The sequence below is a fragment of the Micropterus dolomieu genome, linkage group LG07, assembly GCF_021292245.1.
Source record: "Micropterus dolomieu isolate WLL.071019.BEF.003 ecotype Adirondacks linkage group LG07, ASM2129224v1, whole genome shotgun sequence".
Lineage (NCBI taxonomy): Eukaryota > Metazoa > Chordata > Actinopteri > Centrarchiformes > Centrarchidae > Micropterus > Micropterus dolomieu.
This window is the reverse complement of record NC_060156.1, coordinates 22,314,211-22,325,757: the sequence shown is the minus strand read 5'-3', so window position 1 is coordinate 22,325,757 and position 11,547 is coordinate 22,314,211. Positions and strand designations below refer to the sequence as shown.

At 40.6% G+C, this 11,547-nt stretch overlaps 1 protein-coding gene across 5 annotated transcripts in view; it reads right to left on the bottom strand.

The window, feature by feature from the left end:
• LOC123974162 (mitogen-activated protein kinase kinase kinase kinase 4-like) overlaps nucleotides 1-9,351 on the bottom strand; it is a 102,882-nt gene extending 93,531 nt beyond the window's left edge. For all 5 annotated transcript variants that reach the window (XM_046054634.1, XM_046054637.1, XM_046054635.1 and 2 more), the window contains exons 1-2: nucleotides 9,087-9,351; nucleotides 8,762-8,827 (exon numbers count right to left, since the gene is read on the bottom strand). In XM_046054634.1, coding sequence (XP_045910590.1) covers nucleotides 8,762-8,827; nucleotides 9,087-9,143 — 123 coding nt within the window. In that variant the 5' untranslated portion in view covers nucleotides 9,144-9,351. The remainder of the gene's footprint in view (nucleotides 1-8,761; nucleotides 8,828-9,086) is intronic.
• Nucleotides 9,352-11,547: the final 2,196 nt, after the last annotated feature.

Sequence of the window (11,547 nt, the reverse complement as noted above, 5' to 3'; positions counted from 1 at the left end):
TCCCCCCCCCCCCCCCCCCCCCCGTCATTCTCCCTCTTGCATCCATCCCTCATTTCAAAAGCCTTTTCCCTCAACTGCCTAATCCCAAAATCTCTCGTCTTTCTCCTCTTTAGGATGCAGCCTGACCCTTGCATTCCACAACGAGGATGGGCTCTAAGTAGCAAGAAGCGAGGACGAAGAGCTTTTTCATCCAGGTTCTGGACTGGGCCTAAGTGGCTGGATGGGGTCGCAGAGAAGGAGAAAAGGGAGCTCCTCTTCTGTCCACAAACTCTTATTAAACAGTGCGTCTCGGTAGCTGAGCAAGCTTTTGGACTAAAAGCCAAGTGAACTTGCAGCGTCATCTTTGTCACAGCCTCTCCTGTTCTGTGCCATCTCATCTTGCTGCCTGCTGGCTTATAAAATATACATCCCGGAAGTATGTTGTATCTTCTATGAAGATTTTGTGTTTTTCTCTGTTTTGTAGGATTTTAAATTAAATACATTTGGATTCATGACTGTTTGTTGGATAAAACCAGCCAAGTAAAGACAACATGATGAGGAAACTGTGAGGGGCATTTTTTTTTAAATATATGTGCTTACATTTTATAGACTAAATGATTAAACAGTAAAATAGAGGGCAGTTAAACTGTGATGTCTGTTAGATGCCATCCAAGCTAAAGGTGTCTCTCCTATTTTAGTGGCAATCGTGTAAAAAACATCAGCAATGAATGGCCTCGGTGACAGAAATGTCTCAAAAAGCCTGCAAATATAAAACAAATCACAGAAATCCTGCTGCTGTATAAGGGTGGGGGAAAAAATATACACGATACACGGACGCCAAGTATCAGTATTTCAGTATATAAATTGCAGATGGGAGTTTTAACTTTTTGGTACTAGAATAATAAAATTTATTGCTTTTTTAGTCCACTAGAAAACTTAACAGGACAAAACAGAGAAATGTATCTTTTTAGATTAACAGATGTTGACAAAGTTTGACTTTAGGGACCTAATTGGAAGTTGGAAAAAGGTAATAAATTGCAATATATCTCAATATATTTTAAATCTAATCGCAACATAAATATCGTGATAATATCGTATCATGGGGCCTCTGGTGAGTCCCACCCCTACTGCTATATGAATCCACTGAGAATCACCAGCAGCACCGTCACTGCATCTGTGTCCAAACAGTGAGCATCAAAGAACGTGACCCAGATACTGTCTAAGGCTCGGTTATTTTTATCTTAACTGTAGCTAGCAGGCAGATCTGGTCACTGCTAACAGACTCATTAACAAGGGTATGAAGAATGTCACCTTTGTGTCAAAAAAAATCTACTTTTAATTACTCTTTGATACTCCTTGTGTTTCCATTTAATGTATCAGTGTATTACATTTGCAGCGGTATTCTTAACAGTTCATTGACATATGGGTGTAAAGCAGTGCTCTCTGTCAACCAGCCAAGTCTACAGATGCATTTCATATTAAAACTGAAACTTTCCTTACTCAGTATATCAAGACTAATGAATGGGATTAATAATGATCCAATCAAGATAAGCACTGTATCTATAATTTGCATTTGTACTTCTATCAATTAATCCTCTGAGCACTAAACGCTGTTTAAGTTCTTTGTGCTTTTAGGGATGACTAATGATATAAATAGCCTTAAAAAAGCAACTAGCACTGTAAGGACTTCCAGCTCTTAAAACATGGTCAGAATGAAAATTAAGCAGTGTAAAGAAGTCACTTTGGGTTCTGGGCTGGTATTTATCAAGCTTCTCAAAGTGCCATTTTAGTCTTAAGTGCTGAGAATTCATGAAATTTACTCCTACTTTTAAACTTAAGAATAAAAGAAAGTTATCAAATCTCTCAAAGCTAAGAATCACTCTTACTCTCCCAGTTATTTAAGACAGCTCAAGAGGTCTCTCAAGTGGTTAGGAGCTGCCAGTAGGGGCTTGTGATGGCACTGTGGAGACAGACATGCGAATATTTTAGGAGAGGAAGAATTTCTGAATTAATTGACAACACACAGTTAATTAGATGGGTTCGGACAGCGTAGGCATAATCTTTGTCAGCGAGTTGGTGAGGGATGTCATCTTGTCACTGACTTTACGCAGTCATGCGTTTTCAGTTAAATTGAAGGTGGTGATGACGTTTCGTTTATTTGCCACAGGACAAACGCAGCAATGCTGATGATTTTGGCCATCACAAGCATCAATAAGCCGAATAGTCATGGAAACAATTATGGAACTTCAGCTTCAGAGCTCCACACATTGTCACGATTTTAATCGACTTCCCAACAAAACACCCCGTAATCCGATAGAAGCAAACACAGTTCATGCAAATAGCCAGCAATACAGGAGTAGTAGGTGCATTTGATGGCGCTCATATAAAAGATAAACTTTTTTATCTTTCATTTATTAATGTGTAGGCCTATATCATAATGTATTCTCATGAAAAGTCTTTATGTTAAACGTGTGTTGAATATAAACTCCTATTAGGAATTTGACCATTCAATTTATCAGTTTATCTGAGAATATTCTTAAATAAGGAAATCTATTCAGTGATTGGTCCTTGGCTACATTGTCATCCAAAATCCTGTTTGCGTCACAGCAAAGTGTCGTAAATCAGCACTAAAACTGACACTTCAGATTTAGTCCTACACTTCACTCAAATTAGGACTATGATGCTTGATAACTTTTAAGCACAGCTTTGAGCCAAGAACCTTTTTACTCTTAAGTCAGTTATTAGCCGTGTTCTTATGAGTAATTCTGAGAAGCTTCATAAATACGGGCCCTGGTGTGTTGGGTGTTTGCACACTTTTGGTGAACCTTTACACTGAAAGATTCCCTATTTGTTCAACACTGAAAACAATGATTAGGTGCAGCCCTGGTTGGGAACAAAAAGCGGCACAACTTCTCCATCATAAATCGTAACAAAGTCAAGTTCCTGTTGCCGCTATCAGCAGCAGAGCTTCCACTTCTTCTGTTTGGAAAGGTCAAAGTAGATAACAGTAGTTATGACTGTAAAGAAAAGTTCTCAGTGGAGACACCGCTCTACTGCTGCTGCTGCAGCTGCTGCTGCTGTTGTTGGTTGCGGTCGTACTTCACTTCCTGTGCTGTGAAAGGTCACAGCAGACACGACTAACATTCCTGTTTGAATAGCCGGAAGGTCGGTGAGCCAGCTTTGCATGAGTCTATTCCTTCTGACAGCTTTGTAGTTCCACCACTTTACAGAGCGGGGGCTGGCCTATAAATAGCTCTCCATAGAACTGGTGTAAGTAGAGAACTATAGAAGTTTAAGAGGTATGTAATTCTGTGCTTCTGATGACTTTTTTTCTGGTTTCTGGTCAAGATTGAAGATGCTGAAATGACGGACTATAGCCTGTCTACTGGAAATTTATCAGCAACAGGTTTGCTAATCAATTGATTGTTTAAGTCACTGATGAAGCAAAAATGCTGCTTTTCCCTGTTTTATATCATTGAATATTTGAGATTTTTGGACAAAAGAAGATGTCTGAAGACAATTGTTACGAAACTTTTTTCACTATTTTGGTAATTTTGTATATAAAATTTCAAATAATAATTGAGAGATTACTTAAGTAATATAATCATTAGTTGCAGTTTTTTTTGCGTTCACAGTTCTTGTAAAAGCCAGAATGATTAAATATAGGAGAGAACAGTGTGCTTTATGCTTTCAATTAAATAATACATAGGTTATCAAATTATTAGTGGAGTGTGGAGAGCCACACCCAGCTTCACTTTATCAGCAACAGACAAAAACCAAGCATCTTTCCTGTTATTAAGCCAGGATGAAAAGAAGCAGAGGAAGTGAAACTGCTTTGAATTGCTGTTTTTTATCTGTTCTATCTGTACACAGTGTTTTATTTCCTGATTCCAGCTTCTCACTTGTGAGGATTTTATGCTTTTATCACTGTAAACTGAATACCTTAGGGTGTTAGACTGCAATGTGAAGCATTTTGAAGACAATGCCTTGAGCTCTAGATCGAGTTATTAATCCACAATACAATCATTAGTTGTGACAAACAACCTCCAAAAAATATGAATGTTTCCTGCTGCTGCACAGCTGTTAATCAAAACTAAAAAGTAGTTATCATATCACACCAAGTCTTGCTTCTCTTCAATGGCTTCCTGTGAAGTCAACAAAAAACACCTGTGTGTTCTGCATCAGCAGCATTTATGTTGAGGGTTATTCACCAACAGTAATTTAAGAATGGAGTTTCAACTTGGGCATTTTTTCCCTGGGGAAAAAAGTACAGCATGGATGCAAGACAAGAGAAGATAGCAGTGCAGAGGACCCTGCTGCTGATGTTTTACATCCTCCGATCTGAAAGGTAAACAGGACCAACGTTTACTTTAATAAGAACCTCTCAGCGGACAGGCAGGCTTCATCTACAGTGCACGATCCGACACTGGAGTTTCCCTTGTAGAAAAACAGGAAGGCTCCAGAGAAATCCTCACATACCACTGAAATGACAGGTTAGGGAACGATACACAATATAAATATAATAATATTTTATTGCTTCAGAGTGAGACACTGCATATTCCTGAATTGATATGAAGTAGAAATTGCTGAAATCTCCATGCAGTTACAGAAATTGCTGAAAACACCTACAGTGCAATATGACTGTTTGGGGGGTATGTGACTGTTTGTCGAACAAATTGAGCAATGTAAAGCTGAACCCTTGGATTCTGGAAAAAGAGTGATATGAATTTTATAGATTAAATGTTGAAAAATCCAATCTAATTGCTAATCAAAATAATTTTTAGTTGCAGTTCAAGAATTGTTTAAACTGATTTTATATTCTTGGGCATGACGGTAATGAAATTAATAACACAAATGATTAACAATACCATTATCTGCACTGCATTTCTAGAGCCCATATCAGCCAGTCGAGTAGGATTTACTGTCTCATGTTGTCATTTGCTAAAGTGCTGAGACATTTCATGTGGATACATGAAAGACTGACAGGAACAGAGATGTGGTTTTCTAATCTGGTTATCACAGCAAAGCCACCGACTTATCATCACTGCACTGATGACTTCCGCCGTTTCACTACTTCCTCACAAACATCCACTTGCTGTCTGTCGACTCCAGCTTTGCTCTATTTCAGAGAATACAAAAAAAAAATTTTTTTAAAATTTGATTTGCTTGCTCTCATTTTCTAAACTTAAAGGCAGGCTGTCTCAGTAAAACTGAAACACTTACAGATGTGGTTTGAAGGTAAGAGGCTCAGTGAGTCTAAAACTCAGCAAGTCATAAATGGGTTAAACCATTTCCTCAGAGAGGGGGATTCCCAGCCCCACATGCTGAATGTGGTCTTACCCCGGACTTTTAAAAATTCCTTCTGCCTCTTTCTTCAGCTCTGATTTGATTTTTCCTTTACCTCCCACCGTCTAATGGAAACTGAAACACTGTGACATCTGACCTTTTTACTCTTCGTTGATGTTAATGAAGTTTAGATAATTCTAATGTGTTGTTGTTTTTTTGTCATGTTTTTGCTTCTATATTTTCAGATACGCTGATAGCTGATATTTTCTTCTTGACGAATGTCTTCAATTAACTGACTTGTTTTGCTTTTAATTTGGCTTTGTCGAGGGGGAAAAAAAAGGACAATTTCCGACATTGTAAACATCACATTACCTAAATAAATGGGAAGTACTTGTTACTATCAAGAATAAGGCTGATCACCGCAAGAGTATCAAGAAAATGGCATGGGAAACAAGTGAAATTGAAAACATACGGACAGATGGTTTCACTTAGAAGTTAAAATTTCAACAAAAAAAAATTAAGATGGGGATTTTTGAACACCAGATTTCCTAGATGTTTATGATCTAACAGGTACTTTGTCAAACAATGTGGAGAGATACATTGAGGTCCTTCAGAATTTGTCTTGACACTAAACAAAAACACTGTGGTGAATGCTTCTCTCTTTTCTGAGTTAGATTCTTGTTTCCTGTATTTTCTCTCTCTCTCCACCCCCCACCACCCTATTTTATTTTTCCATCCCAACAGCTGTTGTCGGTGCACACAGCTGCAACAAGCCTCAGTCAGCCACACTCTGCAGCCATTCGCTGGCCTGGGAAGCCCAACCAATCACCAAGTGCTGAGGATCAAGTGCACTTGTGCAGACCCAAACACGCACATGCATGCTTTTGGGTCAGATGTTTGTGAGGCAGGCAGTGCAGACACAAACAGAGCTTGGTTCTTCCTCACTCAAACTTGCATGGCACACGTGGTTGTGATTCACCGAATCCTGAGGAACTAAACTCAAAATGTCAAGGTTAATTTGTGTTCCAGTGCATCTGAGCATTTCCACAACCCCTTGTCCCCTGCTTTAATGTAACGTTTACAGCAGCCACCATCCTCCCTGAGCCAAAAAAAACCACAAATAAAACAAAAAAGAAAAAACTCTAAGCAAATCAAGATGTGATTTCAGTGGTGCCGCTTTCTCCTAGCACAAAAAATATAACCTAATGCATGCATACGACAGTCATTGTGCTTAATTATCAGGACACATTTCATTGTTCACACTGAGGTAACAGCAGAGCAGGGGTTCACTGAGGCTCGCCTCAGGGCCGTCCTCATTGTCCATGACCATAAAGTCTGATTCAAAGTGACACTCTTCTCAGAAGTGGAATCGCTGAAGGCCGCTGGTCACTTTGTAATCCTCAGGAGGCAGAACTGGAGATACAGTAGACCTTGAGATAGCTCTGTGGACACTGAGGCCACACAGAACTTGTGTAAAAAAAGCCTGCAAGGTCTTGTTTACCCTTAAACATGTGAGCGAGCCAGTGCCAACAGTTTAGGTTCCTGCTCAGACTCCTGGATGTTTATTATGCCGTTACTCTGATCGTCATGTGACAGAAATGGTACTAATGTGCATGAGATTACAGACGATTTATGTTCAGACAATGATGATTCAGTGTCAACATCTTATGACCTAATTTTGTTGCAGCAGTTCCGGTGAGTAACATCCCCTTCAGCTGTGCACATAAAGGCCCAAAATGGCTCCTCATATAGATCTATATTTTGAAGTTTCCAGGAGCACGCCATACTATTTGTTAGTTAATTTGTGTTAAGTTTCCCATAAACATCAGCCGATAAACTGCAAAGCAATAGCCAGTTTATGTCATACAGGAAGAAGAATAAAGATCAAAATATACTTTCCGCATATCATCTGCTCATGTCTGCAAGGGTCCATGTGGACACTAGTGGACTTGTGCATCCCCAAATTATGACTGTGCTGACTGTATGTTACTGCAGGACTGCACTGTGTGAACGTACACCCGATACAGCATAAACAGAACCACATCCACAGTGCCTGCCTCTATTTTGGACTCTTTCAGAGCCACGTGGAAGCATGTATGACATTTAAACTCAACCATACACACACACACACACACACACACAGTAGCGTGTTGCTCTCAAGTAGAGCTGATTATAATACTGTAAATATAGTAACATAGCTCGTACAAGTCTGAAGCTGTCATAAGAAATTTACACATATCCACCTACAAGGATAATGTGAAAATCATCATTTAGGGTGCACTGCTATCCAGCTTCACAATATCAACTTGTCTCCAGGTGTATATTCTCATTTTGAAGTGACTGAATCACCTCTGGCTCTGCTTCGCTAATGCAGCCATCAATGTCATGTGGAGGTTGGTATATTTAGCAGAGCATACAGCATCCAAGTGGTAAGTATGACTGGTAATCTCGTTTTAGAGAAAGCTTGGGCATATCCAACAAAGTCCATAATTCATGGTAAGTAAACCATAATGTAATGCTTCTTTGGTAAATGTTGAACGTTTCTCCCCCTCTGATTACAGGTCATATGACATTAACATGACATAATTCCAAACAAAGCATGTTCAGAAATGCCAAGGCTTTGATAAAGTACACCAACACTGTGGTTTGCAATCTGCCACATACAACAACAATGCACATTTCCTCACATGAGAGAGCCGCATGCGATTACCTTCAAATGAAACAGCTCAGTAAATGCCTGGGCAGATCCTGTAGCTCTGACCCAGTCATCCTCTTTCCTCTGCTCTCATTTATACAAGGCAACAGCAGGATGATGTCGCTGCTCATCTCTGATGGAGCACTGGAGGTGGAAATCTGGGCTGCAGGAGAACCAGGTCTCCATCAAATACCTTTTCCTCTGTTTGTGTGTGTGTGCGATCAGTGCTATCCCCATTAATGCAACACAGAGCCACTCCAGCAAAAGGCCTGCTGTGCAATGGTGTGCACAAATGCGCAATGAAACACCGCCCACCCAATGGCGCACAAGTCGGTCAGCGTGGTAAAGGCTGTCATGCACGGATGGGGTTGGCCTGATCAATGCAATGCAAAGCATACAGTATGCAAGGCATATTTTACTGGGGTGTGGATGAGAGGAGGAGGAGACGGCAGTGGCGGGGGGGGGGGGGGACGACGACGACCAAAATAGGTGTACTGGGATGATGTTTGCATTGCTAAAATAAAAAAATAGGCTAATGAATAGATGTGAAGCAGCGAGAGGCCCAAACGCTATCAGAGAGATAATCCAGTCCAGACCGCACCGGTCCCAAGTGAGGAGGGGAGGGGGCATGTTATAATAAACGTTTTCCTAAGACCGTGAGAGGGGAAAAAATACATAAATGCATGTTTGCGCTTCAGTTTCCGCCCGTTTGTTCTCTAGGTTGGGCTTTAACACACACACACACACACACACACACACACAGGCGCGCACACACAGATAGAGATGGAGGCTCACACCAACCTTGTAGACTTGTCCATAGGTGCCATTTCCAACCACTTCCACCAACTCGAAAATCCCAGCAGGATCCTGTATTTTTTAAGCAGAAAAACAAACAAATATAAATCATTGATTAAGTGTAACGTTAGTATTTACAAGTGGGTTCGTTCGATGTAGGAGTCAGCTGCGCCCGGTCTGCTGGCCTCGCATGCCAGCAGTATTTGGACAAAGAAAAGCCACCGCAGGGCTGTGTCAACAACAGCACTGCATACGACGTGGTTGTGTTTTTATTTGTGAATATGAAAAAATTTAAATGTACTCTGAAAATGTCTGTGTAACACACACTCACCCTGAGGGATGCGAGGTCTATATCCACCAGACTTTTGGCCGGGGAGTCGTTCGCCATTTTCGTAAAAAACTGTGATAAATCAGCGGAATATCGGCGTGTTTTTTATTCTTCTTCAGGCGGAAGGTGTGCGTCGCATCCTCGGGTGGTCTTATTTTAATCCAGTTGGTGATATTTTCTATCCAAGGCGCGTTTTTACCTCTTTGTAATCCCCGGCAGAAGCTCCGCTGCTGCTACATACCGACCAACTGCCGGAGCCCAGCCTGCTCGCTCGCTCGCTCTCTCTCTCTCTCTCTCTCTCTCTCTCTGTATGTCTCTCTGCCTGTATTCTCCGCCCTCGCTGTCTGTCCGCATGTCTCTCTGTCCCCCTCTCTCTCTTCATTCTCCCCCCACCCCTCTCTCTCTCTCTCAAACAGGGACTGCACAAGAAATTTTGGGGCCCTGAGCAGAATTTCATTGGCTCCTCACATCTAAAGAGGGGCGCTGTAAATTGACCAATCCTCAGCCCGTAATAGGTGCGTTAGAGATGACTGCAGGGTTGAATTCAGCACTGACAAAACGTAGCAAAACGTTTTTTCAACGGAAACAGTGGTGCCTTGAACACCATGTTGTGCAAACAAGAGCAATGCATTTTACACACAGTTGTGTTTACAAAGTTGGCCCAAAACAGGAGAAAACATAACTCGAAGCCCATTGCACAACGTTTCAAGGACATCCGAAAACATTGCAAACTGTTCCAAAATGTTTTGGGATTGCTGACCTTCACCAACTTGATAGACAAAAGTGAGCTACAGGCGACTACAGGGATGGGGTATAAAAAGCTTAGAACAATGGCTGACCTCGTAGCATTTGCCTCTTTTTTTGTCGCAGACGAAATCGATGCATTTGAAATCCTGTATTTTTGCCTGAGGAATAAAATGAACAGCAAAGGTGTTTTTTTTTATGTACATAAGTGTTATCCTCAGTATGACTGATTTGCAAAACCTATACACTAAGGTTTACTGACTCCAAAATATGTTGTTTAGACTATCGTCAGGCAGGAAACAAGTTCAGTTTTGACACACTCCCAGTATCTTATGAAAACATCTTAGGCAATGGGTTAAGGTGTATAGGCTAGTGCCGAGGCTACTGTTAAAAAAGGGCCACCATAGTAGGTGAAAATACTTGACATTGTGACGTTTTGCAGCGGCCGAAAAAGTCAGACACAATTTCTAGCCAGCATGACTTACCCTCTTGGAAACAGACACCTATTTCCAGGAAAAATACCAGAACCAAAATGAATCAGTAATAACTCCTCAACCGTTAGGCCTAGATGCATAATTCTCCTTTGAAACGTCAGAAGCTAAGGAATATGAATCAAGTGTAAATAAACCTATTTATTTTTCAATTAAAGAGTAAATGGAGATATATTTTAATAGCAATATCACTATCAAAGCCATCATCCTGTAGATTAAAATGCTACTGTAGGCCTATATCTTCTAATATACCTGGAATACAACTGTAACTATAAATTTGATGAAAAGAAACTAATATACAACAGTTATTACACAATTCTTCAAAAATATACAAGGCGGGGTCCATGTTTTGGCTACATTTACTGTTTATATGTTCACTTTTGTTAGGAGCTTTCTTCGAAACAATATTTCTGTCCATACAACCACGTTCCAAATAACAAAGCTTCTAAAACACTGAAATATTGATAAAAACAATGAATATTGATCAACTTTCCTGTGACCAAAAGCACTCCCATGCTTTACAGGCCCACAACTTGAAAACAGAACATCCTTGGTATATTGGATGTCTGTGTAGCTCCTATGGGTCAGCCTGTAGACGGCAATAAAGACCATCTGTTCCTGAGCAACACTTCTTCTCTCCTTCATTTTGATGAGAGAAACGAAACCTAACAGCTCAGGGATTGCACAATACCAAGATGGTGGCCCGGGCGAAATTTTCACATACAGAAAACAGCTGTTTTTGGACGAAAACAACAAAAATGGCAAAGGCAAATTAGTGGTTGTAACTCTATATGTATTGTGCGTTTGTTGTTATTATTATTATCTGGCTAATGACTCTGTAAGTTTTGTGATTTGAGTGATATGAGTTACACAACTGATCAGAGTTGGGGCTGAGCTTTCTTTAGAGTGGTCGGACTGTGGTGTAGGATGAGATTAGAGATATCTGGATAGCAATAGCTGCAGCCATGTACACTTACCTAAAGGATTATTAGGAACACCTGTTCAATTTCTCATTAATGCAATTATCTAATCAACCAATCACATGGCAGTTGCTTCAATGCATTTAGGGGTGTGGTCCTGGTCAAGACAATCTCCTGAACTCCAAACTGAATGTCAGAATGGGAAAGAAAGGTGATTTAAGCAATTTTGAGCGTGGCATGGTTGTTGGTGCCAGACGGGCCGGTCTGAGTATTTCACAATCTGCTCAGTTACTGGGATTTTCACGCACA